This window comes from Emydura macquarii, unplaced genomic scaffold (genome assembly GCF_026122565.2).
Source record: "Emydura macquarii macquarii isolate MOO-44397 ecotype Brisbane River unplaced genomic scaffold, CSIRO-AGI_Emac_v2 contig_450, whole genome shotgun sequence".
In the NCBI taxonomy this organism is placed as follows: domain Eukaryota; kingdom Metazoa; phylum Chordata; order Testudines; family Chelidae; genus Emydura; species Emydura macquarii.
In genome coordinates, this window is record NW_027130587.1 from 10,242,915 (window position 1) to 10,265,870 (window position 22,956).

General features: G+C 37.7%; 2 protein-coding genes across 2 annotated transcripts in view; both read left to right on the forward strand.

Annotated features, from left to right (window-relative positions):
- The window catches only part of TPST1 (tyrosylprotein sulfotransferase 1), a 227,699-nt gene that overhangs the window by 113,145 nt on the left and 91,598 nt on the right, over window positions 1-22,956 (forward strand). The gene's annotated exons all lie outside the window — the stretch shown is intronic.
- The window catches only part of RABGEF1 (RAB guanine nucleotide exchange factor 1), a 31,594-nt gene that overhangs the window by 5,633 nt on the left and 3,005 nt on the right, over window positions 1-22,956 (forward strand). Inside the window, 10 exon segments of the mRNA XM_067537971.1 lie at window positions 6,919-7,103; window positions 8,558-8,724; window positions 12,596-12,729; window positions 12,731-12,755; window positions 15,092-15,112; window positions 15,746-15,915; window positions 18,914-18,995; window positions 20,456-20,588; window positions 21,025-21,116; window positions 22,121-22,377. Of these exon segments, the coding sequence (XP_067394072.1) occupies window positions 6,925-7,103; window positions 8,558-8,724; window positions 12,596-12,729; window positions 12,731-12,755; window positions 15,092-15,112; window positions 15,746-15,915; window positions 18,914-18,995; window positions 20,456-20,588; window positions 21,025-21,116; window positions 22,121-22,377 (1,260 nt within the window). The 5' untranslated portion in view covers window positions 6,919-6,924.

Genomic DNA, 22,956 nt, shown 5'->3' on the forward strand with positions numbered 1-22,956 from the left:
AAAACACATGATGTCCTGGTTGATCATCAAGCAGTGCGCTTGTCAGGGGACCGTAAGAGAGAGGTGTGTTTTACAGTAATGCATCAGTGCTTTTGCACTCACAATAATGCATTTGTTTATTGTGCTTCTACAGATGTGCCCTTGATGGGAAAAACCCTCCAACCTGCCGAGCACCTGTGGCTGATTAGAAAATGACTATGGAGGAGCAAAGAGGAGATGTTCCAAGAACTCCTCCAGTCCTCTAAGGTGGAAAAAAAAAGAAAAAACAGGATGGAGACACACTGTATCCGAAAATCAGAAAATTGATAGGTAGAATAGGAGGGAAAACTAGGAGCGAGTGATAGCAGGTCACGAGCACATGATAAAAGCCATGGAGGAGCAAACAGAGCGGCTACTAAAGTCACTCATAATGCTGTAGACTGAATTCATGTGTGCTCGCCCCCCCTTGCAGCCAGTACAGAACTGCTTTCCATGCCCTCCCCAAACTCCACCCACACATTCCTACCAAACTCCTGGCTCATAATATACTGCATGATCAGCCTCAATATGTTCAGAACACTGAGAACACAGTGAAGAGCAGGGCAGGATCCATTCTTTCAGCTAGAGATGGCAGGCACTTAGGAAACTGGGGCCATTGAAAAATGCTGCAAAGCACAGTCGGAAACCCATGGATTTACGGGATGGAAATCTCTGCATCATGGGACATTGAGCCCGCATCCATGATGCACTGTGATCCTCTCTGCCTTCCCACAATTCCTAGCAGCACAAGGTGGTGAGTTGCACAGTGGGGTAGCTGCCCACAGCGCACTGCTTTCACTATCAATGCTAGAGCACCAACTATGGATGTGCTTTGGTGATGCAGTGAGTGCTATGTGGACTGGCACAAGCGTTGTAATTACAGCATTTTTGATCATCGCTGTAACTTGCATAGACACAACTTTCTAGTGTAGACAAAGGCCTGAGTTCTAGTTCGGTGACAGCCATAAGACCATTTTTGAGAGGTGCTTCTTGCTGAAAGCATATTATCTTATAGCTTTGGGATCTGTGCTGGCTGCTGTTTGCTTTCAAATGGAGTTTAAAGTGTTGGTGTTGGTCTACAAAACGCCGCGGGCTGGTCTACACTGGGAACTTACATTGGCATGTCCGCATCTCTCAAGAGTGTGAAAAATCCGCACCCCTGAGTGATGTAGCTATGCTGACCTAATCCCTGGTGTAGAAAGCACTAGGTTGACGGAACAATTCTTCAATAGACCTAGCTACTGCCTCTGGGGGAGATGGATTACTTATGCTGATGGGAGAACCCCTGCCATCAGCATAGGTAGTGTCTACACTGAACTGCTACAACAGTGCAACGACAATAATGTTTTAAGTGTAGACCTATGTTAAGTGATCTTGGTGCTGAGCCCCTGGGATATCATTAGTGTCCTTGTGTTACCACATAAGTTCCAGGAAGAGGGAATCCAAGCTTGTGGCCTCATGACTTAAAAGGAAATGGTGTTCTCCAGGAAGGTTACTTGACTCTAGAAAGAGAGTCCTCCATCCAATATTTGTAAAAACCTGAAATTGTTGACCCCCTGGGCATACTGCATGTCGCATCATTAGTATTTCAGGGAGTGGAAGCGGGGAAAGAGGGATTGGGAAGAGATGTGATGGCTATATCAGGAAGATGTTTTTATAGGGCAATCTAATGGATTCATATGGTGAGGCAGATATTTCTGTTTTGGATTTTTATCCTTTGTGTGCCTGTTTTACGTTGTGCAAAAGAAAACACTGAAAGCTGTGGATGGGTGCTTTTATTTTAAATTTATTTCAATTTACATTCCTATCTAGTCTGTAAATCTTCTTCAGCTTCCCCTTTCTCTTCATGCCATTCATCATAAACTCTTATTATGTTTAGTCTCTCTGTATATCATTGATGTATTTCTTGTGACCTAAACTAGTTCTCAGACTGTAACATATAATCATATTTGTGAAGTGCTGTCAATATCAGTCAGGTGCAAGCACACAGGACTCATTAAGAATTGTCATATGTCAACTCCTTAAAACTGCTTCCATCTGCCCTCAAGTGGGCAAGCAATATAATGATCCAGCATTTTGATAATATATACGTGGAATAGAGAGCCTAATAAGTGGTGCTTCAAACAGTGGTCCTCCTTGTGGATTTTTGGATCAAAATTTATTTTAAAAAGCTTATTTAATGTGATACTGAATTACTTGAGATTTTTTTCCCCTCATTTATAGCAGGAGTCAGTTTTTAGGCATATACTTCATTGGATTCCATTTTCCCCTCTTTTCGTACGAGACACACAGGTTGAAGATGTTAGATGTCTGAGTGTGGTCTATTAATACACTCGGTTCATGGCCTTTCATGGTGGAAAAAATATTCAGTCACTGAAGATGGTAGCTGAGAAAGATCTAAGATCCCATAAGAAGATATGCAGACATGTAACGTGGACAGATTAAATTGTGGTTTTAGTTTGCAGTGTCAGCATTGCTGTGGGTGCTTTGTTTACATATAACTTTTTAAATTACTTTTTTGAGAGTTGGAACAAATAGTGAGTTGTGTTCACTAAGATGTATAAAACTTGTGAAGCCTGGTGACCAGCACACTGGATTCCAAAAATGCTAAACAGTGGATGGCAAATATTGTTATGAAATCTTACTGTGATACTGCATTTCCAAGTTGTTTCCTATATTCTTACCTGGCATTGTTGCTTTAAAGTAGTAGTTGAAGTATTTGAAATTCTGAATAAAAGATAAAACAATTCTATCTACTAAAATCTTTTGACTCTCTTCCTAATGAACATCTGTTTAATAGGCTATAGTAAATATGTTAGAAAATAAACTTGGTTGCTGTGTATCTAATTTCTTAATACTTTTAGTGTAAATTGGTTGCTGATTAAGTTTTGGTGAGTGCTGGTGCTGAACAAGGTGAATACTGTATGATCGGGTTGGTGTTAGCTTGTTTTGAAGTTACCTGTTCGTTTTCATGGAACCGTCGATGAAAAATATTTATTAGGTAATCTTGTCCCTCCCTTCTCTACGGAGGAAACTGGCTCTTTGTTTGTTACAATTCTATACTAACTACGCACCTAAATGATTATTGTAGGGTGGTTTGTTAATCATGAATACTTAAGCACTTACATGACTTATAAGAAATGTATGTGCCGTGCAGTTCAGTGATTGCTGTTCTGAATTCAATAAATATTTGAGTAGTGATTGAAAATAGAATGGCTAGCTACTTCAGTCTCATAAAGACTTGTGGCATTTAATTAAAAGAAAATTACTTGAGGTTTATAATCACTTCTCTGAAGACACTACTGGTAATCATCACATGACTGTTTTCACACAGGCTTAGCCAAAGAAATTCTTGCTTTTAATAGATGCCTCGCTCCTTTTTGAAAATGTCTGTTTTCATTGCCTTTGGTCTATTTGGAGATGTGTTCATTTGGGAATGTGTCATTGTGGCCTTATGTACAATGATATTTTTTCTGAAATCATCCTCCATCACAGTAGTACTGGAACAGCTCTACCACTGTTAGCAATCATATGAGTGCTAGTGTGGACCTGCTGCTGGCAGTTACCCAGAGCAGATCAAAATGACACAGTGGTAACGGGCAGCAACAGGTCCACGCTAGTTGGACAACTTGATGGCTAAAATGCAGAGATGGCCATTCTTCACTGGATTGGACTTTGGTGGAAGGTGTGACTTTGTAGTAAAGACACTAGTCTGTCTTGTAGATTAGTATGTGGATTCAAAGGCCTGGTCTGTGTTAGAAAATTAGGTCTGCTTAACTACACTGCTCAGGTATGTGACAAATCTATATACCTGAGTGGCCTAGTTAAGCCAACCTAAGTCCCCGTTGAACTAGGTACTACCTCTTGGGGAGCTGGATTACGTACGCTGATGGGAGAATCTCTCCCGACAGCATAGATAGTGGCTACAGTGAAGTGCTACAGCTGCACAAGTGTGCTACTGTAGCGTTTCAAATGTAGACGAGCCCTAAGCGTTTAAAGTATGCTGTGAACTAGTGGTGAGCCGTACCTGAAGCCATTCTAATCTGATGTGGAATCAGTCTGTCATTCCTCCACTAATAAAATGTAAAGCAATAGCTGATAGACTGCATACAGTTTGCCAAGATTTCTCACCTTCCCCTTTCTCATCCTGCTCTGAGGTTTAATGCTTGCACCCGGAATCAGAGAATCATAGAAGTGTAGGACTGGAAGGGACATTAAGAGGTCTTCTAGTCCAGTCCCCTTCACTCAAGGCAGGACTAAATATTCTTTAGACCAGTGGTTCTCATTTACCATTGTGTGCCGCATATGCAGCTCTCTATGCATTATGTGGGCCAAATCCACACAATATATATACTATCTGTATGGCCCTGAGGATGTCACATGGGTTGCAGCTGTGTGCTGATTGGGCCACAAATAGGCTGTGGATTGAGAACCACTGATGTAGACCATCCCTGATAGGTGTTTGTTTAACCTGCTCTTAAAAATCTCCGATGATGAAGAGCCTAAACCTCCCTTGGCAATTTATTCCAGTTCTTAACTACTCTGTCAGTTGCGGAGTTTTTCCTAATGTCCAACCTAAACCTCCATTGCTGTAATTTAAGCCCATTGCTTCTTGTCCTTTCCTCAGAGGTTAAAGATAACAATTTTTCCCCTCTTCCTTGTAACAACCTATTGTGTACTTGAAAACTGTTGTCATGTCCCCTCCCTCCCCCAGTCTTCTCTTCTCCATACTAAACAAACCCAATTTTTTCAATCTTCCCTCATAGGTCATGCTTTTTTAGACCTTTAATTTTTATTGATCTTCTCTGGACTTTCTTCATTTGTTCACATCTTTCTTGAAATGTGGTGCCCGGAATTAGACTCAATTCTCCAGTTGAGGCCTAATCAGCGTGGAGTAGAGCAGAAGAATTACTACTTGTGTCTTGCTTACAACACTTCTGTGAATACATACCAGAATGTTTGCTTTTTTTTGCAACAGTGTTTCACTTTTGACTCATATTTAACTTATCCACTATGGTCACGAGATCCCTTTCCACGGTACTCCTTCCTAGGCAGTCATTTCCCATTTTGTATGTGTGCAACTGATTGTTCGTTCCTTAGTGGAGTACTTTGCATTTGTCCTTATTGAATTTCATCCTAATATTTCAGACCATTTCTCAAGTTTTGTTCAGATCATTTTGAATTTTAATCCTATCCTCAAAGCACTTGCAACCCCTCTTAGCTTGGTATTGTCCACAAACTTTATAAGTGTATTCTTTATGCCATTATCTAAATCAGCGGTTCTCAACTGGTGGTATGCGTACCACCGGTGGTACTTACGAGAAGGCTGGGTGGTACGCGAGCTGTACCGCGCTGCCGAATCCGCTGCCGGAAGTGCCCTCCCTCCCGCCCTTGCGAAACGTTGCCGCTGAAAATGGGCAAACGGCAGAAGGGTGTCGGTGGCGGGCATTGTTTCCTCCTTGTAAGCTGCTGCAAGTCTCTCGCCGCCGCCGCCGCTGTGAAACCCCGCTGCCGCCGCAAGTCCCCCCCCCCCTTTTTTTCCCCGGGTACAATCAGGTCAAGTGGTACTTTGTTTTGTGAAAGAGCAGTGGCTTGCAGTCCACTGTACTGATGATTACCTGTTCTTGATGATTACCTATTCTGTTCGCGGCCATTCTTGGAAGAGAGGATACTGGGCTAGATGGGCCATTGATTTGACCCAGTATGGCCATTCTTATCTTAAGTTCATGCAAGGATAAATTTGATAGTGAAAGAATTTGGGGTGGCAGGGAAGAGAAACTCAATTTAGATTTATACTCATAAAAAATAAAGCAATTTTAGTTTAATTTTTAATTAATTTTAATTTTTAATTAAATTTAATGTTTAATTACAATTTAATTTTACTTACTTTAATAAGTAAATCAGTCTTTACTTCTCAACAGCATGAATAGGTGCCTGTAATCCCACAAAGTAAATATTGGGAGTTGTTTCATATTTCCCTAAATTTTTCCCTCTTACTATATTTTAAAACTAGACTTGACAAAACAATAGAAAATGTACACTGAGGAAATATACACTGGCAGGAAGTTGGATTAGCTAACGTAGTAAGTCTTTACCATCTCCTCTTTGAATCTGTCGTCATCCATTCGTATATTGGAGACTGTATGCCACTGTTCCTCTTTCTCTTGCATTCTAATAAAAATAAATCTGAACAAACAAATCAGTATCAAGTAAAAAGCCACTTCTCAATTGAACGATGAATTCTTAATGAACTTATTGAGACATTTTGCCAAATCTGTGAATATTCTAAGATGCTTATGAAAAAAGCAACCCAACTTGGCTCTTCTCTCATTACATAATAAGTGTTGCAGTCCTCCAGATATGCTTATAACATAGCGCATCTTCATACAGTATTTAACAATGGTCCACAAGCGTACACACCACTTATGGTATTGCACTGGTCTGAGAGAGGCTAAGGGCTGTCATTGGAACAGTGCAGAATGACATAACCATTGGTAATTGACTGTTACATATTACATTGGCTGGATGCAGTAAGTACTCAGTTTACCTCTATGCTGTTCTATTCCTTAATTTCCAAAGTAGCAAAGTATGAGCACAGAAATATACTATGATGCACCGCAACACTACCCCTTTCCTCATCCTGATACTTCCAAGTAAGTCCATTCACCTCCCCATGGTGCTCTGTTTTGGTACTGTCTGATTGTATAACCAACAGAAGTTGGTGGTGGTTAGTAGTGAAAATTGCTCTGGCTCCTCTAGCCTTTGTTGTTGCTACCCTCTCTCTGTTCTAATTATTGAATAATTTAAATAGTTTCTTACTATAAGACTTAAAATATTTATACTTCTTTACCAAAGTGACAAGTTTCTCTTCTGTTTTTAAATCCTTTTCTCTTTAAACAGGAAGATATGAGCCTAAAGTCTGAACGCAGAGGAATTCATGTTGATCAGTCAGAGCTACTATGCAAGAAGGGATGTGGTTACTATGGAAACCCTGCTTGGCAGGGCTTCTGCTCCAAGTGCTGGAGAGAAGAGTACCATAAGGCAAGGCAGAAGCAGATTCAGGAGGACTGGGAGCTGGCAGAGCGGTAAAGAAGCCTCTTTATTCTTCATCCCTTGCAGTAAGATGGCTTTCCCAAACAACATGGCCATCTTTTGTTTATAGTCCTTTTTACCTTGGTTGCCTTCAGCAAGATATTCTGGAATAAGAGCATTCACACATGGAGATAATCAGGAATAGTTAATTTGTTTTAAATGCACATTCGACCTTATTCCAGGTCAACTTTCATGTGTAGTCAAGCCTAGCAACAAAGATTTGTTTTTCACATCACGGGTGAGAAGATGTTTTTGCTTTATGCCCATTCAATAAATGGCATTTTAGTGGCTATTTTCAGCTTGCTGGAAATGTCCAACTGTCATTTCCAGTGCATGTAGCACCCCAATTATCCATGTCTCCATTAATTGTAGGCTACAATACTATAATGCTTGTTTACCTTTGAAGGTTGCTTACGTGTTTTAGCTAGTGAAGAATGTGGCCACATCTGTCATTAAGGGATTGGCTACAGTAGAATTTTTAAACTTAGTTGATTGCCAGTTAATTTGAGTTTGCTAACACATTTGTACATGTTTGTTTGATTACTCCACAAACATTTGTTTCAGCATATGAACATGTATGGCATATCCTAGAATTCAATCCAGAGTAAATCACAAACATTTTTAGAATTCCAAACTAGAATGTAGATACTTGTTAGCTAACTCAAGTTAACTGGCAATCAGTTAATTCAAGTTTAAAAAAACAAACAAACCAAAAACCAAAAGTCTCATGTAGACATGTCCTAATTGGCACAAGCTAATGTGGGCACAGGACTTGTGGTCAGTACTAGTTCATAGTTTGCTTCAACATGAAAGTTCTTGGTGTTGATTATCATCTAGAAGCCCTAAATTATCTGGGACCTGATTATTCTAGACCCTTTCTCCTAGTTACAGTTGGACAGTGTTTTTGCTGTCTGTCATCAAGATTGGCATAGACCAAAACAAATTTAAAAACTCTTTGTGAGGGAAGAAGGGAGACAGGTAGGTAATAAGGGTGGTGGTAATTTTATAATTGTATCCATCCATGCATCCATGATGATGGGCACATAAGAAATCATTTTAATAACTGATAACTGTTCATTGGAGATGTAGAAACAGCAGATGATCTCTTTACGATTATAATTAAAATGTTTGCTTTAGTAAATGCAAAATGCTTTTAAGACACAGATAAAATGATCCCTGCCTTGAAGAGCTGTGATGAAGGTGAAAAGACAAAGGTTTTTACTGTGTTGACAATTAGGAAAGGAGAGATTTGATATAATGACAAGGAAGTGATGCTTGGCAGAAAGGTTATGATGGGGGTGAGGACAGAAAAAAGAACCTGGAGACACTGAGGTTATAGGCCTGTGGAATAGAAAGGACAGTGGATCTGTCAGGGCACACTAAGTTAACTTAACAGTTTTTGTTGGCGCTAACTAGCTAAACAGGTCCCAAATTCTTTTAATTTTAGGCTTCAGCGTGAGGAGGAAGAAGCCTATGCTAGTAGTCAAAGTACTCAAGGGGCACAGTCACTCACCTTTTCCAAGTTTGAGGAAAAAAAAACCAATGAAAAGACACGCAAGGTGATCACTGTGAAGAAATTCTTCAGTCCATCTTCCAGGACAGGAACTAAGAAGGGTAATTCTTATATTTTTCTTTAACCATTACTGTATAATATATTCCTGTATGAATTTTTAGGAGGCTGTTTGTAATAGTTTACCAAAAATAAGCTAATAAATATTTTGTATATGGACCTCCATCCTATATTTATATAGTTACAAGGTCAGAGTCATCTCTACTTAGAAAAGTCATCTCTACTTTGTTTTTAACAATACTGATAAAACTACTGTTTTGAATCTATTCTACTGTCTTCCAGAACTTCCATGCTGTTTTTGAGGTTCTTTACAAACGGTGTGCACAAATAGAGCCTCTAAAACCTGAATGCCACTGAGTTGTTAGTAGTTTTTCTGATCACCATACAGGGGATATAATACCATCAGATGTGAGGGCTGTTGTATTAATGGAACTCCTGAGGCACTTTACACTATTGACAAGAGAGATTTGTGTGAATGGTTTTCAGGCTTCCCATACATTTGCCACAAAATGAAGGGACTTGAAATTATAGGGTCGGTAGACAGTGCATGTGTGTGATTAACTCAATTTAAAACAGGTTTTGTTGGTCTTGGTTTAATTTAAAACAGTGGTTTTCAACCTTTTTTCATTTGCCCAACCCCTAAAAAAAAATCTTAGAATGGAGGTGCAGACCTCTTTGGAAATTTTAAACATAGTCTGCAGACCCAAGGTTGAAAAGCACTGGTCTAAATAGAATCAGTGGTTCTCTTTACAATATACTCCATGTAATTTGGTCAAAGTGGGAGTCCCATCCCAAGAAGCTTAGACTAATTAATAGAAAATGAGTTGTGTCTTCCTAAAAGTGTTGTGTGAGAGTGCCACACACTTGGGTTCAAAACACTCAAGTTTATTAATTCAAACCTTTATTTGAATCAAAAGCTTTTGTTGTGATGACAGTTACTGTTAAAGTGAGATATGACAGACATACAGAAAAAGATAATGGCCAGTTACCTTCGCCTGGGGTGTAAATTGGTCTTGATGAATTTCAGCAATGAAGCTCGAACTATCAACTCACATTTTAAGACACCCATCCAAATTACATATTCATTAGTTCTCTTCTAGTCACCATTAAGTATTATGCATCTTATGCAACCCCTACAATATGTATATGCAAGCTTCAATTTGCAGGATTTTTGCTGCCTATGCTATTTTCATGTTGTTGTTTCTCTTTTCCGATTGAGTTACCAGCACTGACCCCACCCACTGATCAAGCATACTTTGAGCAGGTCACTTTATCTGATATTAGGACTTTTTCTCAAGTTGCCTCTTGGCAGCACATTTTGTCTATCGGTTGTTCTCCAATTTAAGCCCATTCTGTATTCAAAACTTTCCCTTTGACCTGTGCAGCAGCAGCAGCTGTAAGCAAGTTCACTTAATAACAAATTAGAGCAACACTACACTCACTTCAAACAAAACTGAAGCCAGCCAAGTCATCACAAGTATCATCTTGATTTGTCCAAACTTTGTATCTAACCCATTCTTATGACAATTCCCAATAAAGGACAGTGGGCTGACATTAGAAACTGTTCAGAAGACCTTTGTTCCCTTCACCACTTCTTTAAGGAGCATTAATATATCACTGAAACAAAGCAAATGGAATTCTTTCTCCTGATATCACAAAAGGAGTTTCTGGATATCACTTTGTAAAAGATCCTATGAATACAAAGCTGTGCTAAGGAAGTTTGCAGATAAACCTCTTGTGCTTTTATATTGAGGATGAGGAAACTTAGTATTCTTTCTGCATAGCTTTGTCAGTTAAAATCACCATGAATAATCCTATAAAATGTTACTGAGGCTTCTTTACATGTGTTTTATATAACAAACTATACTGCAGGGTATCTGAAGTCATATAAATATTAATTAGCACTTCTGATTTTCAGTTTGTAGATCAACACCAATAAAAGTCTCCTGATACCTATTTCTGGTGATTTTTTTTTTTTTTTTTTTTTTGGTATTTGTACCTAAGGTCTTGTCTACACAGAGCAATAGTAGGGACTATGAGGGTGTGATTTCTAAAGTGCATGAACTGTGTAAATCCTACTTCTGTGTGTTAAAGGTTCCCTGCCGCACCTTAAGGTAGCTCTGCTGGAAATAGAATTACGTTAAAACACATTAGGAAACATTACAAAGATTACAGTAGTATATACTGTAATGAGTAATGTATATGATTTACATTACTTACTACAGGATATGCAAGAGAGCTCGGAAAATCCCTGGTTTTTGGACAGCTACATAAACTCAAAAATTGCTAAAAATAAACCCCCCAAAAATTAAATAAACCTTTTAAAAAAAAAAAAAAAAAACCCAAAAAACCAAACCAGAAGCCCTAATGTTGTTAGTACGAAATAGAGTTACTACTTAACTGCCAGGAGTCATAAAAGGTAACCATAAATGGTACCATGGTACACTTTATCAGAGCAAAAGCAAACAATGACCAGCACTTGCAGGGAACAGCTATGATAAACTTTAAAGTAAGCACCTTGACAAGTGTAGGCTCCAGCAGAGCTGTAACAAGCAAATGTACATATTGGTAAACCAGTGTAATAAATTCCTTCTTGCACAGAATAATAGCCTCTTCACCCTAAACATTCATTTTAAGCATTAACCTTATTAAAGGTGACTTTCAAATCATTTAGCAAAACTACGTTTGTGTTAGCAGTTTGTGCTTAAGGTCCATAATAGCCAGACGAAAAGAAAAATCAGCTTAAAACGAAACTTAAAAAAATTGGCTAACTGCAGGGACTGAATGAAGCATATATTTGAAATGGCAGCAGTAACAATGGTTTCTGGAGAGCATTCACTTCCCTCAAACCCTTTTCAGTAAAGATGCATATAGACTTGGGTATGCTTTTGACAAAATATAGGTGGTTTTTTTTCAGAAACATAATGAGTTTTTAAATTAGTGGACAATTTACTGGTTAGAATTGAAGTGGAAAGTGGGATGACTCCAATCCAAGTTAAGGGAGAAAGCCTACAGGAACTGTGTTCTTCAAAAATGTTTCACAGGTAGAAGTTCTATCACAGCCTTATTGGAAACAGTTGTGTGGAAGGACCTTGGGCTCCTGTGACACAGATTTTTGTCGGAACCAAAGGTCCGCCACACTTTCAGTGTGATGATGGTATGGTTTAGGAATTGTAGGGGAACACTCTGAGTAAAAATAGGATTATGAAGTCCTGAGTCTTAGTAATATTCAGTAAACAGATGTCTAAATGTTGTAGAAATGCTCTTTTGAAGCAGCAAGCAACACTACGTGTTCTGAAGATGTCAGATAATTTTGTAAGGAAAACTCAGATGGTGTAACCAGCATGTCCTTCATTGAAAATGACATGGATAAACATTGTTTTAAAAAACATAAAGGGAGTTTCTGGAGGAATAGTAAGTTTGTTCTTCACTAAATATTTATGGAGTCTGCTGAAAGAGGAGGAGGCAGTAACTTAAAAAAACCAAACACCTAATTATGTGCTTGTGCTCTTTGGCTTGGGTAGTAAATGGTTGATAGAGAGCTTCACTCTGGAGGAGGAACTCCATAAAGCATGGTTTTGGTCTCCTGTATATTTTCCTATTAAGGAAAGGTGACATTGCTGAGTCTCAGTTTTGTAGACACACTGCATATTTCCTTGGGATAAGAAATTAAATATACTTTGTTTTCACTTTGGAGTGTTTGCCTCTCAGTGCATGAATGCCAGCTGGTTAAACACAAAAACATCTCAAATCACTGAATGTCTTAATTCCCTGTCCCTGATCCAGAATAGTAACATTCATTCTTCTCATTTCCCATGTTCCCTCCCTCCACCCCCCCCTTTTTTTTGGTTCTTTTCTCCTTACCACTTGACACTGTTGCTCTTGGTGTCTTGCTTGCTTTTACATTTATTTCAGTGGCTCAAGAGAGAAATCTTAAGCAAGGACAGCTTGGGAGGGAGCGAAATGCTGATAACATTCTCAGGGACTTGAAGGAGATTTTTACTCCCTCCTGGGAGCTGGCTTCCCCTACTGAAGGTAACACAGCACAGCTTGAGAGAGCTGTCTGCTTGTTCTAGTAAGCTTATTTAGTTGGGCTTTGCAAAATCCAAATTAGGGTTGTGCCAGCTATAACTTATGCCTTTGAATATGACAATGACAAGAAAGGCAACACTTGGAATCATTATGTTCATTCCAAAGCTATGTGAACTTTGAACCAACAAGTTGCCTTTAGGGAAAGAAATGAAATTAATATTTCTTAGAGGAGATTTATGTTTTCCTCCACAATACATTGGGAATTAAGCTATAAAAGAAAACAAATTTCCACTTTTTAAAATAGTGAGTTTCTCTGCCTTTTTTTTTTTTTTTTTTTTAAAGCCCCTAAAATGCTGCACTAAAAATATCTATGCTAGAAATGGGACTTTAGTTTGTAGAAATTTGCTTGAATTATACCTAGTGAATTATCAAAACATATCTTTGGGCCTTCGTTACATAAATCAGGGGAAAGCAATTTTATGTTATGAGAGAAGTGACATTTTTAACCATCTGATTTGAACTACAAAAAAGAATAAAATTGACAATGGTAACTGCATTAGGATCTTGTCCGCAATCTTAGCTGTAGCAAGTTATTTGGCATTTTGGTGATCTGGTCTCTAAAGAAATTTTAAATTGTAAATTTTCTTTATTTTACAGAATATATATGGTACATACGCATGTTTTGGGTTTTTTTGGGACTACTAGAAAATACTTTGTCATATTCTTATTCATTGACTTTAGTCCAAGTAATGGCACAACCATAGTGTGAAGCAGCTGGAATGCTAATGTTCTGCTGTGGCACCCAATGTCCACGTAGAAATGAAAAAAAAAAAAAAAAAGGAGATATTCATGTAAATGATGTTTATCCTCCTTGTAAAAATTATCCTTAAATCCCCACATTTCTGTTTTTGTATTGTTGACATATCTCCTCGTCTAGGCTCTTCCTTACTTTTTCAAATGGGCTTTATTCCTTTTCTGTGATTAAATTCTCAGTAAATATGCATGCTCACTTATTATGGAAAAAATGTAGTAAAGTGTATCACTGAAACTACGTACAGTATCTTACAGAATGTAATGAGCAATACACAGTATACTGTTTTACATGTTGTAAGCCAAGATTTCTGTACAGAGAGTTGTAGCAAATAAAATTATAACCTCCCTGATTCATATTAAACCATTACAAATTTGGGTTCTGTAACTATTAAAGAATGAAGTTCCTTTAACTAGAGAACAAATGAAAAGAACTCTCAAACGTTGTAGTCATTTCTGTAGTAACTTTATAGAGATGGAGGCTATTAATGTTTTAACTTTACTAAAGCTAAAAGTGTCTCAGATGAAGTTTTCTAAACAGCTTTTGTAGTCCTTAAACTAAAACTAGAAATAGCAGGATGAGGCTGCTATTTTTGAGTATCTAATCAGCCAAATTTCATAGGAATAGATGGATGTTCAAATTTATCAGCATGAAGTTTTAATACTGAAGGAAGCCAATTGGCTAATTCTCCATATTGTCTTAATGGTGAATTAAAATAAACTATTATAAAATTATTCTATATCATTTAGAATAAATACTCTTTTTTTTAAAATTAGTGCTTTTTTCTTTTTAATTCTTTTTTAAAGTTGCATATTCTTAACCAACTAATTATGTAATACTAAATTTAGTAAATTATTTATTCTGTCATGGTAATCTACTATATTGCATTTAAGTACTTTTGCATTTACTATGTAGATACCACTATTGCATATTTCACAAAAGCTCTGCTTTAATCTTTAGAATTTTTTGAAGTCCTCTTTATACTTAAAGAACAGCCTTTGAGTTTAAATAGAAATGAATGGATTTGCTTTAGCAATATTGATCTTAACTGACAGAATTGAAATATTTGTATTTATATGGATTATAAGGGGTAACATTTTAACACACATACAGGTAACTAGTGTCTACACTGATTTCCATCAAGAGAAGACTATATTGCTAAATGCGAAGCCCTTGAAGAGTGTCTCACTTAATATTGCTGGCCAAATTAATCCTTGGTGTACTACTCCATTGAAATAAGTGAAGTTACACATGAGTGATGAATCTAATGTAGTGTTGAGCCTATAAAAAGCCATATAGAATAAAAAATCAAATTAAATACATGAACTTAATGGACAAATTATTTTCTTATTTAAAGAAAACCTTTGATTTATTTATTTATTTTTAAAATCCTGCATGTATGGCTATTGAAACAGTGCATTCTCTTGTTCTGCATGTTATACATAGGTTTGTTTGGGTTAAAGATCTGCTTATTAAGAATATTTTCATGTTTTTTTCTGTCTCTTTGCTTCTTGCTTTTCATCACGTTCATTTACATCATCTTACATTCAAATCATTCATTTTGACAGTGTTGACTGGCAAACTGAGAGGTGGGTGTGCTAAACTTGGGTAGAGAAGATCCTATCAAGTTTGTATGTCTTTCTTGTATAATGTAGTGTCTAAAGTACACATTTCCAGAATTGAAATGTGAGAGAACCCCATTTTAATGTATACATTTACAACTTGGTAAACTTGCACCCACTACTAAAAGAAATCCCACAAAGCAAAGGGTAGGGTTTTTCCCACCTGTTCTTGAGCTCCATGTAGAAAACTGGAACATATTTGGTGTTTCTGCTCTGATTTAAACATTAAAGACCAGATTTTCATTTACATTAAGGTCCCTTTTACACTGCTCTGGCAATATAAAGGGGTTTTCAGGTGAGCCTGTAACTGTAACTTGCACCCACTTGGTCTCCTTTATACTGTAAAAATTAATGTAAAGGATAATTAACGTAAATGAGAATCTGGCTTTAAATATTTGTGACTTTTAGCTTAATTAGTTTCATCCAGTTGTATTTAGTGGTGGTTCAACATGTCACTAATACTGCCTTCCTCAGAAAAGTGGGATATTCATCTTTATGTATAAAAATTTAAATTAGGTGTGTCTTGCTATAATTTTTTAACTCTGATACATTAATTGATTAGTAAAATTAATCTATAATTGATATTTCTAATTTTTCCAGCAGAGATTCAGGAAGCTAAGGCTCCTAGCCCTTCAATAAACAGGCAGGTCAGCATTGAGACTGATCGAGCGTCCAAGGAGTTTATAGAGTTTCTCAAGACTTACCATAAATCTGGTCAAGACATTTATAAGCAGTGCAAAATATTTTTGGAAACAATGCATCGCAAAAGGGTAGGTATATCACATGCGTTATATAAGTGAGACATTCAAAATGACTGACTTAGACAGAAACAAAATATATCTCTCAGTGCTGCTGTTTTCTTTAATTTATTTTGTTATGCATATATGAGTATTAAAACCCTCTTGTAGTTTGTGGATTTATGCACCAAATGTGCTGTGGTTTCTTGTTGCCTCTGCATACCTTTTATGGTAGGATCAGTTAAAGATGGAGTGGCAGTCTGAACTTTTTTTTTGGCACATTTTGCATAGTATGTTATATTCTTTTTCCTCTTTGGAGAAAATCTATCCACAGTTATGAATTATTGAAACAGTGTAAAATATTTGTGAAAGTACTCACTCATGTAGATGTTATCAGCTTATAAACTTAACAACTTCATTCTGAAAAAATAACATAAAGCAGGGGTACATGTAAATTAGAGGGCAAATAACCTTGTAAATTCAAATGATTCAGGAAAGCCTTATATTGTTTGTTACAAGCAGTCAACTTCTAAATTGTTTGTTTTTTCAGAGTAAAATTTCCAATGGATGTAAAGTGCCTAAAAATTGTCCAGGAGGCATGACAAATTGATATTTGTATATTTAGTTGTTTGCCTTTGTTATTGTTTATAGATGGAACAAGAACCAGTGGGAAGGGGTGTATGTGCACATATGCTACATTTTAATTCTGCATATAAAGGCTGTACCTTCGTTCTACATTGAAGTATTGATGTGGCTGTAGTGCCACCTAGGGTTGAAAGGATACAGCATTCCCAAGGCCCTTCATTTTTGGTTTTTATTGTGTTTGAAATTTCTCAAGAATTTATTGGTGTTTCTTACAAAATTTGAAAAGGGTGAAAATTGATGCAAAAAATAAACTTCACAGTTTTCTGAGTAAATATTGGGGAACAGGAGGACAGAGAAAAAGTAACAAAGAGACAGGAATAAGAGTATTGCATGTAAATGCAGTTTAATGCTGTGGTTTATTTAATGGACTATCCATTAGCAGGACTTACACAAGCATGTACATGCATATGTTCCACTGCATTGTCCTAATTTATTAACATAAATACATTATTGGATTTTCGTAACATAATCAGTATTTTTATTTACTTAAGTACTCCAAAATTTGGGTGAAAATTGATAAGAAAAAAAAAGATTTTATAAAACCTGGAAATTTTTTGGTAAAAATTGGTAGGAACAGAAAATGAAGGGCATTAAACATTCAGTATCTACTATTAATTCTATTTTCTTCTATTTCAGCTATAGCGATATAAATGGCAATCAGGTTCTGTCACCATTTTCATTACAGTCCCCCTCCCTGTCTCTCATTTATATGTCTCATAGACTCTAAGGTTAGAAGGGACCAATATGATCATCTAGTCTGACCTGCATAATGCAGGTCACAGAACCTCACCCATCCACTCCTGTAATAAACCTCTAACCTATGACTGAGTTATAAAAGTCCTCAAATCATGGTTTAAAGACTTTTAAAGTACAGAGAATCCACCAGCAAGTGAGCCGTGCCCCGTGCTACTGAGAGAGGCAAAAAAACCCCAGAGCCTTTGCCAGTCTGCCCTGGGGGAAAATTCCTTCCCTACCCCAAATATGGCGATCAGTTAAACCCTGAGCACGTGGGCAAGACTCACCAGCCAGACATCCAAGAAAGAATTCTCTGTAATAACTCAGAACCCACCCCATCAAACGTCCCATCACAGGCCATTGGCATATCTACCACCAGTAGTCAAAGGTCAGTCAATTGTCCAACTAGGCTGTCCCTTCATACCATCCCCTCCATAAATTTATCAAGCTCAGTTTTGAAGCCAGGTGGGTTTTTTGCCCCCACTTCTCCCCTTACAAGGCTATTCCAGAACTTCACTCCTCTGATGGTCAGAAACCTGCGTCTAATTTCAAGTTAAACTTCCTGATGGCCAGTTTATATCCATTAGTTCTTGTGTCCACATTGGCGCTGAACTTAAATAATTCTTCTCCCTCCCTGGTATTTATCCCTCTGATGTGTTTATAGAGAGCAATCATATCTCCCTTCAACATAAAAAAATCAGAAGATTTGTGTAACTGTCTCTTACTTTCAGCATAAAATAAATTTGAGTGTAAAATGCTTTTAGTGCTCCTGGAACTTTAAAATGTTAAAATTATTCCTTTTGTCATTCCAAAAAATAAGTTATTGCTTTCGCTATTTTGAAAATTGAGGCCACTCTCAGCTTTCTGTTCCCTATTAGCTTGTGTGTGTGCATATGCATGCACAAATACCACTGAAGCTCTGTGAATTGATCATCGGCTGAGGAAGACTGCTTCTCTGTTGCTATCTCTGTAAATGGTTCTATCATAAAGTCATCCTTCCAAGTAGTCCTTATTACCTTCTTACAGCGCTGGTTGCTCTTCCTGTGTAAACAATGTGTAAGCGCATGCTTATGTTTCATTGATTTTAATCCGACTTAAGGACATGCTTAAACAAATACTTAAATGCTTTGCTGAATAGGAATGGCTTGCTGAATCATGCTAGAAGTTAATATTTTAGTGTTCCAAAGGTTACTACTATTGTCAGCAGTAATAGCACTTTGCACTTCTATAGTATCTCCGTTTCAAATTGCTTTAAAAATATTAACAAATTAAGCTTCGCAACTTCTCTCTTAGAAGTTTCCATTTTACACTATTTCCATTTTACAAATGAAGCATGAAAAGATTAAGTGACTTTCTCAGGGTCACACAGGAGGCCTCTTGCAGTGCCGGCCCCGTGCTTTAAATACAGCTCCATCATTCCACCCATTCATGTTTGTGGCATTGTGCAGAACAAATAAACATTGTCTTCAAATCACAAGATTGAGGAGATCATATGTACTGTTTCATGGTTCAAATAAATCTGTGTTCTGTAGAACTCTTGCTGCTGTTAGGAATTTTCTATGAAAGAATAAGTACATGACTACTTCAGTGTCATTTACAGTTTGTGTGGCACCGTGCTGCTTTTTCACTTAAGATCCATGTCCTATCCTAGGAATTAAGTATTGAGGAACAATCCGAATGTGCCCAGGACTTCTATCAAAACGTAGCTGAGAAATTACAGATCCGTTGGAAAGGTATCGGACTCTTCTTTCTTTCACACCTTACCATTAAAACAGTATAATTTTGAAATTAGGACCACTTGCATCTCCCGAACCTCTCACGTAAACTATTCCAAGTAACATTACTGTACATAAGATTCTGTAAATGTTGCCATCTAAATTAATTGCTGGAAGGTATTAAATATTTTAAAGAAATCCTGTCAAGTAATAGTTTAGTTCATAAAACATTTTTAGTGTGTAAACATGGACAGATGACTACAAATCCAGAAGGGAGACCTAATCAGTGAGGTTCTCACTTTCCAAACATTGCACCTTAAAGAGGAGTTCTCTTAGATTCACAATTTACACCTATGGTGTGGACCATCTAAAAACTGACTTTTCCTCCTTCTGTGTATTTAACTTACCCAGTATCTGGTGTATTCCCTACACTTGGAATGGGAAGTACCACAGTGAGTGTATTTTGAGTGGCACGCACCTTACTGTAATTATTCTCAAAAACTTTAAACCTTCTCTGCTTCTAGGTGTAGTTACATGTAGATGGAAGTGCGCAGGAAGTTCAAAAGGCCTCTAGCTCAGAAAGTTCATACTATAAAATGCATATTGGCAGACCAACCTGTTGACGGGGATGGCCGGGGGGCCAATTGCCTCAGGTCCTGGGCAATTTAAAAGGGCCTGAGCCTCTTCTGCCTGCAGCCCCTCCCACGCTCCACCCCTCCTCCACCCCAGGTCACTGTGGGTGGGCCCATGGGTGGAAGAGGCAGGATGGACTGTTGTGCCCTGGGGCCCATAAATGCTGTCTGCAGGCCAGTTAGCCACAATTAACCACAATTAAAATTCATAGTGCAGAGTAATACCTTTCAGCCCACTTCTGTGTCTCTTGAGCTTGTCCACAGTCTGTATAGATCTGACAATAAGAGGCATGACTCTATTCTGACCCTTGAAACAAGCCTACATTCCTTGGTTCTTGAAAGATAGAAACTCCAAAGTTGAAAGCAAAGTATTTTTAATATCGCCACAAGATAAACTGTGCAAGGAGCATGTCGCTTCAGGATTTTAAGTAATTTTTTTAACCTAGACATTAAACCACTTTAGAGCAGGGAACCTGTTTGATCATAGAATCATAGAAATGTAGGGCTGGAACGGACCTTGAGAGGTCATCAAAGCCAGCCATCTGTGCTGAGGCAGGGCCAAGTCAGCTTCATGCTTTGCTGTGAACTGAAACATATGCTTATCTCACAGCATCCACACTAACTCCTCACTGTTGTATTATTATTTACTTCTGAAAAGCACTAGATTCAGTGCATCAATACCTGTTGTTTAGCTCACATTTGACTTGAGCAGTAGAAGGGAGTAACTCATACTTGTGCTGACTCAGTGGTTATTGTGGCCAACTGGCATTAAGTCTTCACAAATAATCCTATGGGTCTGTAAACCATCCAATTTACTATGTTTGGGGGTGGGTTTGTACCTTTCAGTTTCCCCAGAAAAAGTTGAGAAAGCAATGGACCAGATTGAAAAGTACATAATGACTCGATTGTATAAATATGTGTTCTGCCCCGAAACAACTGATGATGAGAAGAAGGATTTGGTTGTCCAAAAGAGAATCAGGTAAGGATTTCAGAAGAGAAATCATATAGAAGTCCACAATTGCATGAGTGGTGTCTGTGCCACTCATGCGGAAACTAGCATGCTGAAATCTGTGTGTAAGAATGGCCCAAATTTATTAACTGAAGACAAGGTTTTAGATTAATTCTTTTGTAGCTTTTTGTTAAGGTAATGGAAATGCCTACACTGCGTTATTTCATTTAAACTAAATGTGCACTCACTTGTATCATATTAATTATAATAGAAATGTTTTTCGAGGCAGTAATCTAGTTCCCTCGGTGGAATGAAATGCTTGGCAACTGAATTATTGCCTTGTCAAACAGAATGCTCCTCGTATGATTGCTTAATTAAAGAAGCTGTTAACAGTATCCCTTGCAGCTGGCCTCAGACTTCTTCACTGCTATGGGTGGTGTGTGTTTTCACTTGTTTCTCTTGATAGGGCTTTACACTGGGTTACTCCACAAATGCTGTGTGTTCCTGTCAATGAAGAAATTCCAGAAGTCTCTGATATGGTTGTGAAAGCAATTACAGGTGTGTGAACTAGAAACTATCTTGTCTTCTCCAAATTAACTATTTGAAGAAGTAAAAAGTACAAACACCTACTTTTTCATAGAGACTATATTTCCTGCTTTAAACAAGTGTCTTCAATCCTGAATCTTTTATACATAAAGTAATTCCTCTGCAGAAATGCTTTGGAAAAATCTTGTTTCTGCAAATCACATTTGTTACACTGGTAGCTTAAGCCCCCAGTTCAGCAAAGTACTTTAAACCCATACTTAACTTTAAGCGTGAGAGTAGTCTCATTGATAACATTGAGATTGATAAAATAGAGGTGCTTAACTACCTGCTGAATCAGGGCCTCAGAGGGTACCTGTCATCATTCTTGTGTGAATCATATTTTCACTATTTACTTTGTCAGCTATTGAGATCAAACAAAACTCTTGGTTCTGCTTTTCAAGAGATAGTGAGGAACTGCTAGAGATCAGAGGCTGTTAGAAATGGGTTGCTTCTGAATTGACTGTTTATATCCTGCAGATACTATTGTATACAGGGAGTGTAGCCACCACTAGTCCAGACTTCTCTTAACACTTTGCTACTTCCATACAACTGTGATTGTACCACAGTGTTACAGAACTTCTATTATCAGATTTTCTGTGATTTGCCCTCAGTTTTAGAGAGGAAAAGTGGTCTTGTGGTTAAGGCACTGTCCTGGGATTTGGGAGAGGCAGATTCAGTTTTTGGATCTGCCACAGACTAATTGTGTGATTTTTGGCCAAATTTCCCATCTGTAAAATGGGAATAATATTTCCTTGCCTCATAGAAGTGTGAAAATAAACCCAACAATGTTTGCTCAGAAACTAGCTTGAAGTAAGAGGCATATAAATATTTAGTTTTCATACAGCATCAAATAGAGTAAATTAAACACAAATAGTGCAATCTGATAGCTATCCAGTGGGTCACCCTTTACATATAGATTCACTAATGTGGGCTTCTAATGAATGGAGATCTAACTACCTAGGGTTTTTATCTTACAGATATTATCGAAATGGATTCAAAACGTGTCCCTCGTGATAAATTAGCATGCATCACCCAATGCAGCAAACATATCTTCAACGCTATAAAAATCACAAAAAACGAACCAGCTTCTGCAGATGACTTCTTACCAACACTTATATATATTGTTTTGAAGGGAAACCCACCCCGTCTGCAATCCAACATCCAGTATATAACCCGCTTTTGTAATCCAAGCAGGTTAATGACTGGAGAGGATGGCTACTATTTTACCAACCTGGTAAGTGCAAGTGCAATGTTGATGCTCTATACGATACACTCATTTCATGTTTGATCAAAGCATTCCCAGCAAAGGTGAATGCTTCCTTCAGTATTACTACAGAAAATGTAGCCACAAGATAGTGTGAAACTATTCTTATGAAACAATGTATTGCTGTTCAGGCTGGAGTGCACTCCCTTTCATTTTTCATTTTCTCTCCCCTCCCTAGTTGGATGAACCAAACAATGCTCTGGTTTCCTATCCACTTCTTTAACCAGTTCAGGCCTTTGATTCTGACCAGTCTTCTGCCCATTCAGACCTGGGCAAGCTTTTATTTTGTAAGAAAAGTAAAAGTTCAGCTACCACTTGACTTGCATTACCCTCAAGGTGCAGGCATTACAGAAATAACAAAGATGAAAAACCATTAACTTGTAACAAAATTGAGAGGGTTAACTGACTACCAGCTATTCATAAATGGTTGAGGCTTGATTATGCAGCCCTTGTGCATGCATGGTTCCCATTTGAGTCAGCAGGAGTTTGTCATGTGAAATGCCTGCAGGATCAAACCATCAATGAATAAAGTTGGACAGTACTATGAAA